The sequence below is a fragment of the Panthera onca genome, chromosome E2 (assembly GCF_046562875.1).
Source record: "Panthera onca isolate mPanOnc1 chromosome E2, mPanOnc1 haplotype 2, whole genome shotgun sequence".
NCBI lineage: Eukaryota > Metazoa > Chordata > Mammalia > Carnivora > Felidae > Panthera > Panthera onca.
Window position 1 is genome coordinate 16,524,028 of NC_138353.1, and position 23,197 is coordinate 16,547,224.

The following is a 23,197-nucleotide window of genomic DNA, read 5'->3' on the forward strand; positions in this document are numbered from 1 at the left end:
AGGAAACTTACTTATTTAGTACCACATATTTATTTTTGCTTTTGTTGCATGTGCTTTTGGTGCCATACCCAAGTAATCATTGCCAAGACCAATGTCAAACAAGTTTTTCCTGTTTTTTTTCTAGGAAGTTTAGGGTTTTAGTTCTTATGTTTAAATCTTTAATCCATTTTGAGTTAATTTTTTGTGAGTGGTACAAGATATGAGTCCAATTTCATTTTTTTCCATGTGAATATCCAGTTTTCCCAACACCATTTAATGAAGAAACTATCTTTTCCCCCACTGAAGAATCTAGGCTCCCTTGTCAAATATCAGCTGACTATATATTCAAGGGTTTATTTCTGTGTTCTCAATTCTGTTCCATCGGACTGTTTTTATGCCAGTACCAACCAGTCTTAGGTACTATAGCTTTGTAGTATAGTTTGAAATTAGGCAGTATGATGCCTTTAGCATTGTTCTTCTTATTCAGGATTACCTGGGTTATTCATGGTCTTTTGTGCCTCCATACAAATTTTAGTATTGCTTTTCTATTTCTGTAAAAAATGCCAGTTGAATTTTGATAGAGATGGCATTGAATCCATAGATGGCTTTGGGTAGAATGAACATTTTAACAATAATTCTGATTCACAAACATGGGGTATCTCTTATTTCTGTCTTCAGTTACTTTAACCAAAGTCTTGTAGTTTTCACTACACAGATCTTTCACCTCATTGGTAAAATTTATTTCTACATATTTTATTATTTCTGATGCTATTATGCTATTTTTTAATTTCTTTTTCAGATATTTTGTTGCCAGTGTATAGAAACACAACTCATTTCTGTATGTTGTTTTTGTACCCTGTAACTTTATTTTTTGATTCACTCTTACAGTTTTAAGGTGGAGTCCTTCAGATTTTCTATTTGTAAATTCATATAATCTAAACAGACAATTCTACTTTCCTTCCAATTTGGATGCCTTATACTTATTTTCGCATATGATTGCATTGGCTAGAAATTCCACTAGTATGTTGAATAGGAGTGGTGAGAGTAGACATCTTGGTGTTATTCCTGAACTGGAAGAACTGTCACCTTTCACTGTCAAGTATGATGGTGGCTGAAGGTTTGTCATATTTGGCTTTTATTGTTTGAGGAATGCTCCTTTTATACCCAAATTTGCTGAGTGTTTTTATCATGAAAGGATGTTGTATTTTGCCAAATGTTTTTTTGCACCTGTTGAAACGATCATATGATTTTTATCTTTCATTCTATTAATGTGGTATATCACATTTATTGATTTCTATATGTTGAACTATCCTTGTATCCCAGGGGTAAATCTCACTTGATTGTGGTGTATGATTCCTTTAATGTCCTGTTGAAATCAGTTTGCTAATATTTTCTTGAGAATTTTTGCATTTATGTTCATCAGGATTATTGACCTGTAATTTTTTTTTTCTTGTGGTGTCTTCATCTGGTTTTGGCATCAGGGCAAGGCTAATCTTGTGAAATGAATTTGGGAGTGTTCCTTCCTCTTCAATTTTTTGAAACAGTTTGAGAAGAATTGGCATTAATTCTTTAAATGTTTGATAAAATTCAGCAGTGAAGCTTTCAGTGCTGGGCTTTTCTTCATTGGAAATTTTTGATTACTGATTGAAGCACCTTACTAGTATAGTAGTTGGTCTAGATTTTTTTATTTCTTCATAATTCAGTCTTGATAGGTCATATGCTTCTAGGAATTTATCCACTTCTAGGTTATCCAATTTGTTAGCATATAAGTGTTTATAGTAGTTTTTTATGATCCTCTGTATTGCTGTGATATCACTTGGAATGTTTCCTCTTTCATTTCTGATTTTACTTGGGTCCTTTTACCTTTTTTCTTAGTCTAGCTGAATGTCAATTTTATCTTTTTGAAAAGATTTTAGCTTTGCTAATCTTTTCTATTGCTCTACTAGTCTCTATTTCATTTATTTCAGTTCTGATTTTTGTCACTTCCTTTTGCTAACTTTGGCCTTAGTTTGTTCTTTTTCTGGTTTCTTAACATTTAAAGTTGTTTATTTGAAATCTTTCATTTTTCCCACTATACGCATTTATGGCTATAAATTTCTCTCTGAGAACTGCTTTCACAACATTGCATTTGTATTTGTCTGTTGAATCTCCATTTTCATTTGTTTGGAGATTTTTTTTTTCTCTTTTTGATTTTTCCCTTGGACCAGTGGTTATTCAGGAATGTGTTGCTTAGTTTCCACATATTTGTAAAATTTCCAGCTTTCCTCTTGTTCTTGATTTTTAGTTTCATACCATTGTGGTTGGAAAAGAAACTTGGTATGAGGTCAGTATACATTTCCTAAGAATTGTTTTGTGACCTATCATATGACCTATCCTGGAGAACATTCCATGTGCACTTGAGAAGAATGTGTATTCTGCTGCTGCTGTTGAATGGAATGTTTTATATATGTCTGTTAGGTCCATTTGGTCTAATGTATGATTGAAGTCAAATGTTTCTATATTGATTTTGTCTGAATGATCTATCCATTACTTAAAGTGAAGTAATAAAGTCCCCTACTATTCTTGTATTGCCTATTTCTCCCTTTAGATCTGTCAGTATTTGCTTAAGATATTTAGGGCTCCAATAGTGGGTGCATAAACACTTATAATTGTATATCATCTTGATGAATTAACCAACTTATTATATAATGACCTTCTTTGTCTCATTATAGTTTTTGGCTTAAAGTCTATTTTGTCTTATGTAAGTATGGGCTAACCCTGTAAGGCCAACCTCACTTTGTTGGTTTCTGCTTCCATGGAATATCTTTTCTATGTCTTCACTTTGAGCCTACGTACGACCTTAAAGCTGAAGTGCCTGTCTGTGAAGACAGCATGTAGTTGAATCTCATCTATCCAGACATTCTATGCGTTTTGATTGGTAAATTCAATTCATTTACATTCAGGGTAATTATTAATATGTAAAGACTTACTAATGCCATCTTATTACTATCTCTCTGGCTGCTTTGTAGTTCCATTGTTTTTCCTCACCCCACCCCCTCCCTCTTACTGCCTACCTTTTCCACAGATGGTGATATGCTCTGATTCCCATCACTTTATCTTTTGTGAATCTAATAGGTTTGTGCTTTGTGATTATCACGAGACTTACACAAAACATCTTCTAGATAAAATAGTCCATTTTAAGCTGATGAACAGTAACTTTAATCCCATACAAAAGCTCTATTCTTTATTGCCTTCTTTTATGTTTTTGATTTTACCATTTACCTTTTTTTTACTATTCTGAATTCATTAACAAATTACAGTTCTTTTTTTATATTCTTGTTTGTTTTATGGTGTCCCATACATCTTGTAGGCTTTTTTCACTCTCTTTCATTCCTTTTTTCTTGGTTCTCCTCTGACTGGGAGTCCCTACCCTTCATTTCTCTGATTTTATATTTGCTTGGTCTATCCTTGTGTTGATGTTCTCTATTGCATTTTTCATTTCATTCTTCAGCTCCAGATTTGTTTGGTTTGTTTTTAGGATTTCTCTTTGTTGGATTTCTCATTTTATTCATGTATTATTTTCCTGACTTGCTGAGTTCTGTGTTTTATTGTAGCTCATTGAGTTTCTTTAAAACAGCTAATTTGAATTCTTTATCAGGCAAACCACATAATTGTGTCTTTGAATCGAGGATTATTGAGATCTTTTTGTGATGTCATATTCATGGATTCCTCATGTTTCTTGGAGTTTTGCATTGCTGTTTTCTCATTTGAAGTAGTCACCTCCTCCAATCGTTACTAGCTGCCTTCAGGTCGGAGATACTTTTTGTTGGTCCTGCTTATAACTAGGTCTTTCTCTGTCCTTGTAGGAATACATGTGCTCCATGCTTCTTGCCCCCTTGTGGCTTCTTTGTCTCCTCTCAAACTTACAACTCACCAGGCTGGCTGCTGGAAACCTCTTTTGTCTTTCTTAAGATAATACTATAGTTCAAGTTTGTGATTTCTCCCTTGCCACAGACTCTGGTTTGTTTTCTGCATGCTCTCGGTCTACCAAAACTGGCTCTTAGTACCATACTTGGGAGCTGAAGAATTGGGGGAGCTGTGGGTTTCACATTTGGGACTTTAGGGGTGCCTGCAAGCCAGATGGAGGTTCCTTGGGCAAGGCTTTCCCAGTGGCTTGTGTTGAGCTTCCTGCTTGAGTCCTGAATGCAGCCAAGTAAGAACTGTGTTTATTTTTGCTGTTTTTTTAAATTTTTTAAATGTTTATTTATTTTTGAGGACAGAAGGCAAGTGGGGGAGGGGCAGAGAGAGAAGGAGATACACAATCTGAAGCAGGCTCCAGGCTCTGAGCTGCCAGCACAGAGCCTGACACGGGGCTTGAACTCATGAACCTTGAGATCATGACCTGAGCCAAAGTCAAACACTTCACCGACTCAGCTGCCCAGGCACCCTGAAACTGTATTTCTTTAATGCACTCTGATATTCTTATATCCTGATATCAGGTACTGCCTCAATACTATGGGTGCTGCAGCAGAGAAACAAGTTTCTTCAGCAGCATTCTATACAGGTGGGGAAGCTGGGCAATCACCCACTATTATCACTTGCAGAAGTCATTGCTGGTTAGTTCAGCAACATGGTGTGCTGCCTTGGGGAACAGGTAGCACTGGTGAAGTTCATCTTACACCCCCCAACCCCCACCGTTTTTGTTTTTTTGTTTTTTTGCTCTAACAGAGTGCTAGAATCTTTCCTCAGGAAATCTGAAGTTCTGCAAAGGCTCTCTCATCTGTGAGTGTCTGCTCAAATCAGCACTCTCCAGATTTACCCTGAATGCAGCCAAGAGGGGCTGGGGCTGGTTCACAGACTTCTGCTGTTTCCCCAGTCTTATACTGGGAATAAAGTAATAAAGTCTTATTACTTTATGTGGTGGGTGAGACTCCTCTCAGGTCCTTTAGCTTATGGTGTTGGATCTCACAACAACCACAGAGGCCCTTTTTCTTATAGGTGGATGCTGAATTTTAGTTGTTAAACTTGGAGGCCAAATGAAGGCATGCATCTTATGCTGTCATTATGCTGAGGTCATTACTCAAAGTTCAAATTTCTATGAAGGAGCTACCCTCTTTATTTTTACCTCAGTATGAATTTTGCCTTCTCACACATTACAATCTCATATTTTTCTTTATCAAGATGAATTATCCCTGTTCTATAAGAAACAGATGTTAGTCAAAATTTTCTTATATTCATTTACACGAATATCTTTTTTTTCCCATTATGATGTCTTTGATGTTGAATAAGACAAGGATACTAGCTAAAAACTTTTCCCTAAAAAAACAAAATTGAAAGATAATAATAATGACGAAGGCTAATACTATGCAAGTTTTATTATGTGATAGGCACAATTGTAGAATCCACATAACAAGCCTCTGAAGTGAACGAATTATGCCCACATTACCAAAAGCACATTATATATGCATATAAAATGACCTGGAAGAATAAGTCAGTTAACATTTAGGAAATAACTGGGTCAAGAATGTTGGCCAAAGGGAAGCAGAGCTTTATAATGTATAAATCTTTAAAAGTAGAAGAGATCCCACACATTTTCTCTGAAATGAATAAAAAACAAAGCAGACACATTCAAAAGGGGCCATCAAGATAACTCTTTATAATGGTAAAATTTCCAATATTTGACAAAATAGGGGTTTGATAAAGACAGGTGAATACTTTGAAGCCAATAAAAGAATAACCAATATATTTACAACAAATATTAAAGGCTGGTTATAGTATAGCACAATCACACTTTCTGTCAAAAACAATGATATGTAGTTTTAAAGAGTTTGCTCCAAAAGTTTGATAAAGATTGTCTATGACTGGTATGATTACAGATAACTATCTACTTTGTTCATATCTACATTAATATAGAGAAAAATTATTTTGCAAAAAGAGAAGTATAAACTTTATAAAAGGAAAATAAAGCAATCTTCCAAAACAAAAGATACAGATCCACAAGATACTAAAGGATACTTAAAAGTAACAGTAACTTAACACGAACAAAATGGAACACAGATACAAACACAGATATGCAAATTTAGAAACAAAGACTGACCCGATATCCATGCTTTATATGTATAAAAATATAACTTACCATCAAACAGGCAATAAAAAATACAAAAATATAGTTATTAAATAAATGGCATTCAAATGAGAAACAGGAAGAAGGCTAAATTTAGACCCTCAATAAATAATTTAAAATAATTTTGAGATGGATTAGTAATTCTGTATAATGCACAAAAAATTAAGAACATAAAAAAAACAAAGGTAGCAGGATTAGCCCCCAAGTGAATTTTTCAATGTTTAAAATAAAGGCAAAAATACAATAAATGGTTTTTTAATTTTTAATATTCACAAGTATGAATTTTCCAAAAGCAATGAAAGAATGAATATAGACAGAGATCTTCAGAGTGGTTTTTCTTTTCCTGTATAAATTCTTTCAGACTAAGTGGTAAAGCATAAGTAAGGCATTTGTACCTTAATTACATTTGTAGTGACTCTCACCAGTATGAATTTTCTTTTCTGTCCTGTGTCCTTCCTTAACCACATAATTCTAACTTATAGAGTTTCCAATTCACAGATCTACTACTCACCAGTATGACATTTTTTATGTTGCTGAATCTCTGAACCTCTCCCAAAAGCCTTTCCACATTCCTTACATTCATAAAGTTTCTCACCAGTATGAATTTTCTGATGTTGAGTAAGGCTTGAGCCTGTACCAAAATTCTTCCCACATTTCTTACATTCATAAGGTTTTTCACCAGTGTGTATTCTCTGGTGCCGATTAAGAGCTGAACCACTACTGAAGGACTTTCCACATTCTTTACATTCATAGGGTTTTTCACCAGTGTGAATTAGCTGGTGTTGGATAAGTTTTGAGCCACTACCAAAGGCCTTGCCACATTCTTTACATTCATAAGGTTTCTCACCAGTATGAATTCTCTGATGTTGAGTAAGGTCTGAACCACTACTAAAGGCTTTCCCACATTCCTTACACTCATAGGGCTTCTCACCAGTGTGCATTCTTTGATGCTGAATAAGTTTTGAACCACTTCTAAAGGCCTTCTCACATTCCTTACACTCATAGGGTTTCTCACCAGTGTGAATTCTTTGATGTTGAGTGAGATCTGAGCCACTATTAAAAGCCTTCCCACATTCCTTACATACATAAGGCTTCTCACCAGTGTGAATTCTTTGATGTCGAGTAAGGGCTGATCCAAAACTAAAAGCCTTCCCACATTCATTACATATATACGGTTTTTCACCAGTATGAATTCTCTGATGCCGAGTAAGGGCTGAACCACTACTAAAGGCCATTCCACATGCTTTACATTCATAAGGTTTCTCACCAGTATGAATCCTTCGATGTTGAGTAAGGTTTGAACCACTGCCAAAGGCCTTTCCACAATCCTTACATTCATAAGGTTTCTCACCTGTGTGAATTCTGTGATGCCGAGTAAGGGCTGATTCAAAACTAAAGGACTTCCCACATTCCTTACACTCATAGGGCTTTTCACCACTGTGAATTATCTGATGTCGAATTAGGCCTGATCCAAAACTAAAGGCTTTCCCGCATTCTTTACATTCATATGGTTTCTCACCAGTATGAATTCTCTGATGATGGGTAAGGTTTGAGCCACTACCAAAGGCCTTTCCACATTCACTACATTCATAAGGTTTCTCACCAGTATGAATTCTTTGATGGTAAGCAAGGTTTGCACCACTACCAAAGGCCTTGCCACATTCTTTACATTCATAAGGTTTCTCACCAGTATGAATTCGCTGATGTCGAATAAGGACTGATACAAAACTAAAATCCTTCCCACATTCCTTACATTCAAGGAGTTTCTCATCAGTATGTATTCTCTGATGCTGGTTATTGAAAGTGGGCATGTCTTCAGAAGTAAATATCATTTGACTGAAATGTCCTTCCTGAGATTCCTGTTTTCTCTCAAACTGGCTTTTACATTCCCAATCACCTCTGAAACTTGAACACTCAATGCTGTTTTTTAAAAGTCTTTCCATTATCTCTCATCAGGATGATTCTACTCCATAAATATCCTTTTTCAGAAATAATTTCTTGGTCTCAACCTTGATTCACAGTCTGAAAGAAAATATAAAAGCAAACATTCACTTTTTTTGTGTTCTGGGAGGAAAAAAAACTTTTATAATAGAAATGAAAAGACTTAACCAAAACTAATTTTCATAAAAAGTAAGTAGTTTATACAGTTCTCAAATATGATGGGGCAACTTGACAAACAGATAAGGAAAGTAAAAAGAATGAGAAGTCACACTGGAAGGTAAAGAGATATTTAGGAAAATAGATTAGTCAGTTGTTCCTATAGTGATCTAAATAAAAAAAAACCTTCAAACATGGGACCTTGATAAATATAAAGATGTCTAGGCTCTACTCCAATTTTGTAAGAGAATAAATCTAGCGTGATATACATTTTAAAATGTGGGTAATTACCAATTAACCCATTTCTTAGGGTTGTTTGGAGCACTAACTACACCTAGAAAAAAATCTAGGATAAATAGTCAGGTAACAAACATAAATTGCATAGAATCTGAAGGAAATAAAAGAGAATGTTACTTCAGATACAGCAGTATCCTGATGAAAGATTAATGTGATAAATGAACAATGAAGAAGGAAGAACCTATTGTGGTTAGAATGTGGCTTATTTATGCCATTTGATAAAATCCATGTTTGTGTAGGAAGTCTATGAAGCTAAGCTTGGGAGAGCAAAAAAGGGGATACAGCAAAAGCTACTGTAATCGAGAATCTAGTTTTAAAATCTGAGAGAAAAGAATAGCAGATAGAGGTAATGTGGTACTATTGGCAGATTTCAAAGATGCAGATAAGTATTCTGAACCCCAGCTCCAATGATTATTGAATAATTCTGAAATCACACATAATGTATATATGTAGTTGTATAAAGTAACTGCACAGTGTTTAGTAGCTATTATTTTGTAAGACTTCTATGCCAGAAAAGAAACTAGGAAAATGAATGGATTTAAGATACCAATTAAGTCCCTGAGCAAATATGTCAAGCCCCAAAAGGTGAAAACATCTGAGCTCCATTCTCTTCCTATAACACTCATACAGCAATCTTGTTTGAGGTTGGCCTAAATATGTCTTGAAATTGTTCTTTCCCTCTCTACTGTCAATAGATGATCCAGGCCAAAATTATCTTTTATTTGGATAAAAAAGTAGCATTTTATCTAGCTGTCTGCCTTTCTAGTTTTCCACCCCTAACAGCCAGAGTGATATTCAGCCTGGCACTTTCATGTTCAAAATGCTTCAGTGGTTCCCACTGTTCTTAGGGAAAGACCCACAGTCCTTAACTTGGTCTTAACAATTCCTTAGCAACCTGCCTCCTGCATGCCTCTTCAACTTGCTACCTATTTCCTTTTAACAATAAACTACAGCTACATTGGTCTTCTCAGTTCTTCAAATGCACTAAACTTTAACCACCCCCCCCCCCACCACCACCAAACACACATGCCATGATTTCATCTGCCCTAAATAAACATCCATACCACCATCTCCACTGCCACCTCTTTTGGCCTTACAAGCTCCTGGCCATTGTTCAGGTCTCTGCTAAGTGGCATATCCTAATAAAAATCTTTTCTGAATATTCAATCTTAACTATGCACATCTCACCATTATCTCACAAAGCACTTTGTTTTCTTCCATTCTTTGTGTTTTGTTTGGTAATGGGTGATTACACATTTGTCTCCTACAATTGCAAATTTCATATTTGAATGTTTGCTTAATGTCCGTCTGCTACAGTAGAGCCAAACTTCAGGAAGGAAGGATAACCAATGTCTGTGACTTTAATCAACTTGAACCCTGGCACATACAAAAAGAGCAAAGTACATTAGTGAATGCCTAATGTAGTAAGTTAGTTTCAAAATTCAAAATAAGTTAGTTTGAAAATAAACTTCTAAAAACAAGATTTCTCCAGAAAGAGAATACACTTTTCTCTCAAAGAGAACAAGTGGATCGCATGCAGTTTTTCCTGCCCTTTTAACAGACTCACTGAAATGAATGAAATGGATTTTTTTAAAAAAGGACCAAACCCACAAGGTCAAAGACAAGTAAAGAGCAGCAACAAAACCTTTTGAAGTGGGAAAGCATGAAGACAAATTAAGACTAGCTTAACAAACCAAAAAATGGTAAAACCTAACCCAAAAAGTAAGGAAAAGGATGATTTATCCTGCAAAAGGCTAGGATCCTCAGTAAATTCTAAAACTAGAAAGTGAATGGTTGTTGAGAAAAAGAGTATTTACTGGTTTCACAATATCACTCTACAGATTATTTACTAATTATAAAGGGAAAAATATACCTTTGTACTGGGAAGATTTAGTATTCACCACTTCTAACCTTCAGTTATAAAATCTGGCTATCACCAATAGTGCAACAACCTGACATTATGTGCCTCACCAATGTAATGCAATAAAACGTACACTGTCTTATCACCTACACAGCATGCTTGCCAAATCTAAAGGAGATTGCCATCTCTAAAGGAGAAAGCCATCAGAGAAACGGAGGTTGTTGAGACAATCTATAAGAAAACTGTCCTGAATTCTCTAAAACACTCAGTGTCCTATTAAAACAAAACAAAACAAAACAAAAAAAAATGAGAGCCTGTTCTAGATTAAAGAGACTAAAGCATTGAAGAGGGCGTCTTTTGGGATGAGCACTGGGTGTTGTATGGAAACCAATTTGACAATAAGTTTCATATAATAAAAAAAATTTTTTTTTAATGTGAAAAAAAGAGACTAAAGAGACTCAACAACAAAAATAATGCATGAATCTTGATTGGATTGCAAACAAGCAACCAAATAAATGAACAAAAAAACAAACAAAATTACATCAGCTAAAAAACAAAAAACATTTTGGGGAACCCCTGGAAATAATTGAACATGAAATGTTTGAGGTGATATTAATGAGTTAATGTAAATTTTCATAGATTTGTTATTGTTTGGAAAATGTCCTTATACTTAGAAGATACATACTAAAAGTATTAAGGGTAAAGTGTCCAGATATCCCCAACCTGTATTCAAATGATTCAGGGGGAAAAAGTGTGTGCGTTTGTGTGTATGTTGTGTGTTTAGAAAGACAAAGCAAATGTGGCAAAATGACAACAACTGGTGACTTTAGGTGATGACTATATAGGGTACACTAAAATATTCTTCCTTTTAAAAAATATTTTTTTAATGTTTATTTTTGAGAGACAGAGAGAGAGAGAAAAAGAGCGAGCAGGGGAGGGGCAGAGAGAGAGGAAGACAGAATCTGAAGCAGGCTCCAGACTCTGAGCTATCAGCACAGAGCCTGACAAGGGGCTGGAACTCCTGATAGTGAGATCATGACCTGAGCCGAAGTTGGATGCTTAACTGACTGAGCCACCCAGGCGCCCCTGAAATATTCTTTCAAGTTTGCTGTATATTAGAAATTTTTCAAAGAAAACAGAAATTACAGATTGTTTTAGAAAATAGCATTTAAGAAATTTTCCAGACCTGAAGGACATGAATCTCCACATTTAATGGACTTACTTGATACCTAGCATAAAAAATAAAAATGATTCACACTAAGATATGTTTTACATTAGGTTTCAGGACACTAGGAACAAAGAAAAGAACTTAAAAGGCTCCAAAGAGTAAAAACAGGGCATCAATAAGAGAGCAGGAATGAAAATGGCTTTGAAGTTCTCAACAATATTCTAAACCAGAAGTCATAACCTTAAAATTCTAAAGAAAAATATTTCAAGTAGAATTCATGTCCTGTGAAAGAACAAATATACTGGTTGAAAAGCCCTTTTCAGATATACTAGAATTCACAAGTTTAACACATTTATCCATTTTTACATGCCACCTACACAAAAAAACAATTTTGATAATTTCACGTTTTCTTAGAGTAAACCAAGAAACAGGAAGGCATGAAATCCAAGAAATAAAAACTCAACAAAGAAGAAGGGAACAGAATTCAAAAAGTAGGCAAAATGTAGAATGATAGTGGGCAGAGAAGAACAAAGGATTGTAGGAGGGCTGTCTAAACATAGGAAATGCCAAATTTCCCAAAAATTTGTTTTCTAAAAGACTGAGTATGAATTAGTGATAGTTAAATGGACAACCACATATCACCCCCCCCCAAAAAAACAGGCAACATTACATAGCAAATTAAGTTGTACAGCAAAGTAAACATGACTCATACCTCAGTTATGAATAAATTCATGATAAAGAGTAATGAGCTTTAGAATGAGAGAGGATATTTATTTACATTTATTTATTTTTGAGAGACAGAGAGAGACAGAGCACAAGCGGGGGAGGGGCAGAGAGAGAATGAGACACAGAATCTGAAGCAGGTTCCAGGCTTTGAGCTGTCAGCACAGAGCTCAACGTGGGGCTTGAACTCACAAACCGTGAGATCATGACCTGAGCCAAAGTCAGATACTTAACCAACTGAGCCACCCAGGTGCCCCGAGAGAAGATATTTATAAAATATTTTTTTATCAAAAACCTAGTATCCAAAATATAAAGATCTTTTTCAAATCATTAATTAAGTTAAGCTAAAAGATCCAAGAGAAAAGGAACCACTAAATAAATAAGAAGATATCTGTTATCTAATAAAGAATTAGTCTTGTATTTGTCCCAGGTTTCTAGATCATAGTTTCTAAAACTCTTGGAATTTCCTAAGTGATATAAGTGTCTTTCATATTGGATCACACTTGAGTTTATGCTAATGAGGTAACTCATGTTGTGCCTGTGTAGGTAGCTTCAGCATTGGAGGTGGTCATCAGAAAGACTGAGCCAGCCCAACCTCTGGGAGAGCAGAGTGAAGCTAGAGACAGAGATCAATTATGCAGGCAGTAATTAAGCATTCATGTCACAGTGGAACCCCAATAAAAAGCCTGGACACTGAAGCTCAATATAATTTTCTGGCAGATAAACACATTGATGAACCAGAAAGGTAATGTACCCTAATTCCACAAGGAAATTCTACAGAAACCATAGTTGGGTTCCTTCCAGATTTTGCTTATGTATCTCTTCATTTGGCTATTCCTGATTTGTATCCTTATGGTTTATAATAAAACTTTAATTCTGAGAATAGTGCTTTTGTGAATTCCAAGAGTCATTCTAGTAAATTATTAAACCTGGCAGCGAGGGCGGTCACAGGAACCCTTTCTCCATAACAAGATTTGCAGCCAGTTGGTCTAAAGTAGGGAGAGGTAAACACTTAGCTAAAACCTGTGGAGTCTGACACCAACTCAGGGTGGTTAGTGACAATTCAACTGCAGTTCACCAGTTGGGGTTAAAAACAGAATAACATCCCATGTGCACAGACTGGAAAACTTAGGAGTGTTAAAAGATAGCAAAACTCAAAGCAATCTGCAGATTCAATGCAACCTCTATCAAAATTTCAATGGCCTTTCTGGAGAAATGAAAAGCCAATCTTCAAATTCATATGGAATGGTCCCGGAATAGCCAAACAAAATTGCAAAAGAAAAACAGAGTATGAAGATCTACCTCCCAGTTTCAAAACTTACAAACAAAAAGCTACAGTAACCAAAATACTGCACACCGACACAAGGATAGATCTATGGACCAATTGGATAGAACTGAGAATCCAGAAATAAACCTAAACTTCTATGACCAATTGCCTTTCAACAAGGATGACAAGTCCATTCAATGGGGAAAAGAAAAATATCTTTAACAAATGGTGCTAGGACAACTGGATAAATATATGCAAAAGAACGAAATCAGATCCTCTATCTCAATTCACATAAAAAATTAACTCATGAAAATGGACCTACTTCTTTACACTACACACAAAAATGAAATCAAAATTAATTAAGGACCTAAATGTGAGAACTGAAACCATAAAAATCCTAGAAGAGAGCACAGGCAGTAATTTCTCTGACATTGGCCATAGCAACATTTTTCATAATGTCTCCTGAGACAAGGAAGATCAAAGCAAAAACAAACTATTGGGACTATATCAAAATAAATAGCTTCTGCACAGCAAAGGAAACAATCACTAGAAATAAAAGACAACCTACTGAATGGGAGAAGATATTTTCAAATGACATATCCAATAAAGGACTAGTACCCAAAATATATAAAGAACTTTTATAACTCAACACCCAAAAGACAAATAACCCAATTTAAAAAACGGGCAGAACCCATGAAGAGACATTTCTCCAAAGAAGACTTACAGATGGCCAACAGATGCTCAACATCACTCATCAGCAGGGAAAAGTAAAAAAAAAAAGTAAAAACCACAACAAGATATCACTCCACACTTGTCAGAATGGCTAAAATCAACAACAAAGAAACAAAAAGTGTTGACGAGGATGTGGAGAAAAAGGAACCCTTGTACACTGTTTGTAGGAAAACAAATTGGTGCAGACACTGTGAAAAACAGTATGGAGACTCCCCAAAAATTAAAAATACAATGATCCAGTAATTCCGCTAGTGGGTATTTACCCAAAGAATATGAAAACACTAATATGAAAAGATATATGCACCCCTATGTTTACTGCAGCATTATTTATAATAGCCAAATTATGAAAGCAAGTCAAATGTCCACCAATAGGTGAATGTACAAAGAAAATGTGGTGGGATACCTGGGTGGCTCAATCGGTTAAGTGTCCAACTCTTGATTTTGGCTCAGGTCATGATCTCACAGTTCGTGAGTTCGACCCAAGTCGGGCTCCGTGCAGACCATGCAGAGCCTGCTTGGGATTCTCTCTCTCTCTCCCTCTCTCTCTGCCCCTCCTCTACTCACGCTCTTTCTCTCTCCCAAAAATAAGTAAATAAACTTATAAAAAGTTTATTTATATGTATATATACATATATTTATATGTATTTTATATGTATATATACATATTTATATTTATTTAGTTTATTTATATGTATATGTGTACTTATGTGGTACATATATATACAATGGAATATCACTCAGCTATAAAAAATCTTGCCATTTTCAACAACATGGATGGATATAGAGGATGTAACACTAAGCGAGTTAGTCAAAGATAAATACCATATGATTTCACTCATGTGTAATTTAAGAAGCAAAAAAAAGAAAGAAAAAAGAGACAAAAAACCAGACTCTTTTTTAAAAATTATTTTTAAGAGAGAGAGAACACAAGCAGGGGAGGGGAAGAGAGAGAGAGAGAGGGAGACACAGAATCTGAAGCAGGCTCTAGGGGAGAGGCAGAGAGAGAGAGGGAGACCAGAATCTGAAGCAGGCTCCAGGCTATGAGTTGTCAGCACAGAGCCCAATGTGGGGCTCAAACTCACAGACCATGAGATAATAACCTGAACCAAAATCGGATGCTTAACTGACTGAGCCATCCAGGTGCCCTTGGGTTATTATTTTTAAGATATATTTTTTGGTCAAATATTGTGGAGTGCTTCTGTGAGGGTGGTTTCAAATGAGTTCAACATTTAAATAAGTAAACTGACTTGTGAGTAAATGACTGAATATAACAGACTGCCCTTCTTAATGTGTGTGTGGGCCTCATATAATCAATTGAAGGCCCGAATAAAACAAAAGTCTGAGTGAATAAAGGGAATTTCTCCTGCGTGACTGCTTTCTAGCTGGGCCATACGTTTTCTTCCTGCATTTAGAATCAAACTGAAACATTAGCTCTTCCCAGATCTCAAGTCTGCTGGCCTTTGGACTGGAATGACACCATCAGCTCATCTGGTTCTCTAGCTTGTGGACTGTAGATCTTGGGGCTTACCGTTCTCCATTACTGCATTAAAATAATTCCTTATTATAGCTTTATGAATTTCCTATTGGTTCTGATTCCCCGGAGATTCTAATCTTCCTCCCCTTCATCTATCTATCTATCTATCTATCTATCTATCTATCTATCCATCTATCCATCTATCCATCTATCTATAAACACATGTGTGTGTGTGTGTGTGTGTGTGTGTGTGTGTGTGTTGTTTAAGTAAGAATCATTGTACATGTACAGCACTATCTAGAGAGACTAACCTTTTTTGGCTTTTCTTAGTACAACTGAAAAGAAGAGTTTGAGAACATTCAAGAAAATTCTTTTCCCTAAGTGAGAATAAACTTCCATTTTGTCCATGATATCGTTGGCTAATTTTATTTTTTTATATCTTCCCTGTAGACTTAACTCCAAACTATTTTGGTTAAGAACATTAGCTCTGAAGTCTGACAAATCCAGCTTTCAATCCAATTCCTAACACTCACATCCTTGGGTAAATTATTTACCCCACTAAAACTCTGTTTCCTCATTTTAGAATATTGGCAAGAAATTATCAGTTTCTAAGGTATTATATACAGACCCTTATACACAATAAAGCTCAAGAAATGGTATTTTAATTTTTCAATCATCCTTATCTTATGCTATGTGGTTATTTTGTGTAAGTCCACAAAATCATAATAAAGAGTGTTCTGTTAGACAGTCTATTCAGTGTATTGTCAGATCACCTATTACTTTTTTGCTTTTGATTCTCTATTATAATTGTATTGGAATTTCATTTTAAATTTTATTGTTTTTAAGATACAACTTTAAAAAATGATTTAATATATACATAAGTGGCAATATATGACAAGCATACCAATGTACTGAGGAAGGGAGTGCTACATTCTTGTTTTATGTTCAAAATCTACATATGATTTGAGGGGTGCCCAGGTGGCTCAGTTGGTTAAGTGTCTGACTCTTGGTTTTGGCTCAGGTCATGAGCTAATGGTTCGCAAGATCAAGCCCTGCTGTCAATGCAGAGCCTGCTTGGGATTCTCTCTCTCCCTCTCTCTGTCCCTCCCTCACTGGTTCTCCCTCTCTCTCTCTCTCTCAAAATAAATAAACATTTAAAATCTACACATGATTTGAGAAATAGGCACACAAAGTCATCTGTAGGTAAGTCATCTTTCTTGGATGTCTCTAAACTCCTCTTTTCAACAGCACCAACAAGAGCTAAAAGAGGTTAATCTCTATAAATAATGCTGTATCCCTAGAGTTAAAAATACATTGCCTGAAGTTGTAATGGGTCATCACTGTTGGCTTCTGTCCCAGAGACATAGATCTATATAACTCTTTTTAACTTTATTTACTTATTTAAGTAATCTCTACAGTCAACATGGGGCTTGAACTCACAACCCCAAGATCAAGAGTCATCTGCTGGCCAGCTGAGCCAGCCAGGCACTCCTAGATCTATATAATTCTTAGAAAGAGTTATACCAATGATGTTCATTTCTTCAGACTGTAAGGCTCTTAAATGTCTTATCCTTCCCAAAAATCCCATCTGATCATACAAGAATCAGTGAACAGAGATTGATCTAACTTTAATTTTTTTTTTCAACGTTTTTTTTTTTTTTCAATGTATTTATTTTTGGGACAGAGAGAGACAGAGCATGAACGGGGGAGGGGCAGAGAGAGAGGGAGACACAGAATTGGAAACAGGCTCCAGGCTCCGAGCCATCAGCCCAGAGCCTGACGTGGGGCTCGAACTCACGGACCGCGAGATCGTGACCCGGCTGAAGTCGGACGCTTAACAGACTGCGCCACCCAGGCGCCCCTGATCTAACTTTAAATTAGCATCATATCATGATGTACTTAATCTTTTTTTTTTTTTTTTAGCTTTGTTTTTCTTTGATCTTTCCTTTTCAGAGAAAAGCACAACCAACATAACCCAGTCTATTTCTACAACATATACTAAAGAGTCATCCTTTATTTGAAAAGAAAAAAAAGGGCAAGGTGAGTATTTAGAAAATTGTTAGAGCTTACTCTACTTTCCTTTGTATTTTCGCAAGAAAAAGTCATGTTATGTATAAAGGACACCCTTCATGGACATATTTCATGGTTTCCTGGACATAGCACTGTGTCACTGAAGATGCTAACAGGCAATATAGTGTTCCATACATCAATTTGCCTTCTCATCTCTTGGGAGACCCGGGGAGGGGATACACTTTACTAAATTCAAACCTAGAATATATTTTATACATGCCTGAATGTACAAAACTTTAAATTTTAAAAAAGAAACTGTACTTTCTCCAATTTATCTGATAAAACTAATATAGCCCATGATGCCAAATAAGAAAATGCCTATATGTAAAAGAATAATTTCAGGCTGATCTAACTTATGAACATATTTATAAAAATTGAAAACAAAATTCTAGCAAACCAGATACAACAAAAAAAGATTATAACTAAGTTTATTTTAGTCAAAGAAGATAAGATTCCTCCAACATTAGAAAATATGTTAATAAAAAAAAAAAAAAAAAAAAAAAGAAAAAAAAAAAAAAAGAAAAAAGGGGCGCCTGGGTGGCGCAGTCGGGTAGGCGTCCGACTTCATCCAGGTCACGATCTCACGGTCCGTGAGTTCGAGCCCCGCGTCAGGCTCTGGGCTGATGGCTCGGAGCCTGGAGCCTGTTTCCGATTCTGTGTCTCCCTCTCTCTCTGCCCCTCCCCCGTTCATGCTCTGTCTCTCTCTGTCCCAAAAATAAAATAAAAAAAAAAAAAAAAAAAAAAAAAAAAAGAAAATATGTTAATATAGGGACACCTGGGTGGCTCAGTCAGTTGAGTGCCCGACTCAGGTCATGATCTCACAGTTCATGAGATTAAGCCCTGAGTCCTGCTCTGCACGGACAGTGCAGAGCATGCTTAGGATTCTTTCTCTCCCTCTCTCTCTGCCCCTCCCCACTCACTAGCACTCACTCTCAAAAAATTAACATAAAAAAAGAAAATATATTGGGGTGCCTGGGTGGCTCAGTAGGTTAAGCACCTGACTTTGGCTCAGGTCATGATCTCATGGTTCCTGAGTTCGAGACCCACGTCAGGCTCTATGCTGACAGCCCAGAGCCTGAAGCCTTCAGAGTCTGTGTCTCCCTCTCAGTCTCTGCCACTCCCCTGCTCACACTCTGTCTCTCTCTCTCTCAAAAATAAACATTAGAGAAGACTTAAAAAATAAAATATGTTAATATAATTAACTACATTAACAGATTAAAAAGAAAAGGCACAATTTAATAGGCAGAAAATAATTCAATGAAATTCAACATCCAATTATTAAAAAGAAAAAAAACTTAAAAGCCTGTGAGTAGAAGGAAATTTCCTTATACAGATGAATGGTACCTATAAAATATAGGAAAGAATATACCAAATGATGAAATAGTAAGTGCAAGTCCTTAAAATTTGTAGCAAGTAAAATATATAAAGCATTGGAAAACAAGAAATGAAACTGACGTTTGCAGATCTTATGACTGCCTATAAGGAAACAATGCAAAAGATTCTCTAACAGACGTTATATTTAGAAAGAGATTTTGCAGAAGTCTCAGAAATAAACCAGAAAGCAAAGGCCAACTTCATCTCTACAAACCAGCAACAAAATTAGAAAAATACAGTTTATTTAGGGCATCTGACTGGTTCAGTCAGTAGGGCGTGTGACTCTTGATCTTAGAGTCATAAATTGAAGCCCCATGTTGGGTGTAGAGAAGAAAAGAAAGAAAGAAAGAAAGAAAGAAAGAAAGAAAGAAAGAAAGAAAGAAAGAAAGAAAGGAAGGAAGGAAGGAAGGAAGGAAGAGAGAGAGAGAGAGAAAGAAAGAAGAAAAAAAGAAAAAAATACATTTTATTTATAAATAGCATCACACAAAGTACTGAGAAATGTATAATATATGGACAGAATTATAAAAGTGGACTGAGATATTAAACAATACCTAGATAAACAATATATAGAATGTCATTTCTTATTAAAAAAGGAAGCATCAATTTTATAAAGCCACCAATTCTCCTAAGTAATCTATGTATTTAATGCTATTGTAACCAAAATCACAAGTTTTTCATAGACCTTTACAAGATGATTTTCTAAACTATATACAGAAGACTAAGGGGCATTCCTTAAAAATAAGTTGGAAGGACTTGCTCTATCAGATATCAAGATTTACTATCATACAATACTGACTGTAGCAGTGGCACAGAGAATAAAATAGAGAACTATGTCACAGAAGACTGAGCCAAGAATACACTCATACACAGAACCTTATGAACCTGGCACGACAACAGTGAACAAAAAATGGATTCTCCAAAAAAGCTGTTAAAAAAAATCAGATATCCATATACAAAGGGATAATATCTCTATCTCACACCATACGTAAGTTAAAATTAACTTTAAATTTTTTTAATATTTATTTATTCTTGAGATAGAGTGAGACAGCATGAGTGGGGGAGAGGCAGAGAGAGAGGAAGACACAGAATCCTTAGCAGGCTCCAGGTCTGACCTGTCAGCACAGAGCCCAATGTGGGGCTCAAACCCACAAACTGTGAGATAATGCCCTGACCTGAAGTCGAACGCTTAACTGACTGAGCCACCCAGGTGCCCCTAACTTTAAAACTCTTTAAAGACTATATGCTAGTTATGAACTTATTGCCTCTCAGATCCCCAATTCATCCTTTACTGCCTACTTTGTAAATGCAGACAAATCAGGTCTATTTGAATATTTTCCTCTGTCAGCACAATGTTAAGCTTTGTCAGTAAAAGATGTTTGTTTTTAATTTTTATTTTTGAGAGAGAGAGACAGAGCGTGAGGAGAGGCAGAGAGAGAGGAGAGGCAGAGAGAGAGGAGAGGCAGAGAGAGAGGGAGACACAGAATCCTTAGAAGGCTCCAGGCTCTGAGCTGTCAGCACAGAGCCCAATGCAGGGCTCGAACCCACAAACCGTAAGATCATGACCTAAGCCAAAGTCAGATATTTAACTGACTGTGCCACCCAGGCGCCCCAAAGAAAAAGATGTTAGAAAGACATTGCAGGTAGACTATTCCCTCTGTGTTTGCCTGTCAGGCTTGTCCAGTGCCCTCGTGCAGCACATGAAGCTGCCCATGTGCCCAGCTCCTGCAAGTTGGATGGCTTTACCTGGTTCCCTCAGTGTAAGCAACTCCTTTAGCTCCCAGCTCTTAAAGCACCAGGTGGCCAATAACATCCATTAGCCAGCAGTTTTCTTTGGCAGTTTTGTAGCACACGCTCCTGGTAAGACTCCACACCCTACCCTAGAGGGCAGATTTCCAGCAAATTCCAGAGGAGGTACTTCCAACAAGTGCTGCTAGTGCAGCATCAAGGCAGGGATAGGACCTTAGAGAGGCAAATGAGGTATCTAGAACACAAAATTTAAGCAAACACTCACTCAGGTGCCAACCCTGTACTTCTATGACCCTGAGAAGGAGTACCCCCTTACGAATGAGGCACCTAGGGTGCCAAATTTGAGGCACTCCTACTCAGGGTCATGAAAGTGTAGAGTTGATACCTGAGAGTGACTGCTTCGTTAACTTTTGCACCCTGATACCTTAGTGGCCTCACCTTAGTCCCAACCCTACACCACTGTGACTACTCTGTCATTTAGTGAACCACGACTGTGCCCTCTCCAACAAGGTCTGGATTTCAGCCCTGGGCTTCCTTGGGAACTGCATTTCAACCATTAAAGTGATGGCAGCTTTTTATATATGCTATTCATATGGTCTTTAGTGTTCTCTTTACGGATTACTAGACAATCCTATGTTACTCCAGTCTCATTAGTTAATAATTCTTCATATTGAACTTCCCCAGTTCAAATTATTATGTGTTTCCTGTCTCTTGATGGGATCCTGACAGCAACAGAATTGGTACCTAAAGTGGTCCCAGGAGACAGGCCTGTAAAGATGGGATTTGGGGATTAGTTAGGTCATGCCTTTCAGCCATTCCTTACATCTTTGTTGCACTGAACTATTCTATCCTTTTCCAAATGTTTACTAATCCTTTGGGCTTGACTACAGATAAAGCTCCTTGTGGATAGCATTTGGGATGCTAAAAATCCATGGCATGCAGTGGGATCACAATTAATTAAGCTGTGGTTGATCGTGATAAAATGCTGACTAAAGCATATATCTTGGGAGCCATATATCTTGACCTTTATTGTAGTAATGATGACTTATAAGGGCTGTGGTGTGAAATGTGAATTCATGTGAGTTCATTCCAGTGCTTACAAAGAGAAATTGACAAGATTGGGTCTGTTAACTCTGAGTTCAAGTCACAGTCTTGAGAACCAGAGCACGTCCATGCAAATCCAAAGAGTCTCCATTTCTTGAAGTCACAGGGCTGATATTGCTGAAAATCAAACATAAAATTGTGCAGGCTGCTGACTTATGATAATAGTTGAATTCAGTCTTGCCATATTTTTCATGTAAAAGTTAGAGGACTAATTGGTAAAAAAATTGATCCTTAGGGGCTCCTGGGTGGCTCAGCCAGTTAAGCGTCCAACCTCGGCTCAGGTCATGATCTCACTGTCCACAGTCTGTGGGTTCGAGCCCCACATCAGGCTCTGTGCTGACAGCTCAGAGCCTGGAGCCTCCTTTGGATTCTGTGTCTCCCTCTATCTGCCTCTCCCCTGCTCGTGCTCTCTCTCACTCTCTCTCAAAAATAAATAAACATTAAAAAAAATTGTTCCTTAAATATGGAATGGAGACATCCAGTTGGGACCCAGATGAAACTGACAATCTTGAGCCCCCCCACCAAGTCTTTTGGGGACTCTCTTAACAGTGGAAGTAACTTGCAATCCAGTGTCTGGGAAAGTAGCTTTCCTCTGATTGAAAATCCTATGATAGCATCACCTGGAGCAGTAACTTAAAAGGTCATGCTCATTCTCCTCAAGATACAACAGAACCATTCTGTTGCCATTAGACCTATAACAAGGGTCCAACCTCAACATGTTCCAGGGAGACAGATTTATGCTATGAGCCAGGAGGAAATAACATACTATTAGTTTGCTAGGGCTTCCATACCAAAATACTACAGACTGGGTGGTATAAACAACAGAAATTTACACAATTCTGAAGATTAGAAATCCAAGCACAAGGTGTTGGAGAGTTTGGCTTCTTTTGAAGCCTCTCTCCCTGGTTTGCAAATAACCACCTTCTCACTGTCCTCACATGGTCTTTCCTCTGTACATGAGCATCCCCCATGTCTCCTTTTGTGTCTAAATTTCCCCTCATAAAAGGGTATCAGTCAGGTTGGTTTACAGTCCCCCCTAACAGCCTCATTTTAACTTAATTATCTCTCTAAAAGACCTATCTCCAAATACAGTCACATTATAAGGTACTGGGAGTTAGTGCTTCTACATATGAATTTTGGAGGGACACAATTCAGTGCATAATATTCACTAAAACAAGGGTTCTGGGAGCAGAGTGACATGT

General features: G+C 36.7%; 2 protein-coding genes across 2 annotated transcripts in view; both read right to left on the reverse strand.

Moving 5' to 3' along the window:
- Positions 1-23,197, reverse strand: part of LOC132690985 (uncharacterized) — a 53,467-nt gene that overhangs the window by 18,468 nt on the left and 11,802 nt on the right. The gene's annotated exons all lie outside the window — the stretch shown is intronic.
- Positions 5,600-23,197, reverse strand: part of ZNF345 (zinc finger protein 345) — a 28,530-nt gene continuing 10,932 nt past the window's right edge. The window contains exon 2 of the mRNA XM_060652049.2: positions 5,600-8,104. Within this exon, the coding sequence (XP_060508032.1) occupies positions 6,586-8,025 (1,440 nt within the window). The 5' untranslated portion in view covers positions 8,026-8,104 and the 3' untranslated portion in view covers positions 5,600-6,585. The remainder of the gene's footprint in view (positions 8,105-23,197) is intronic.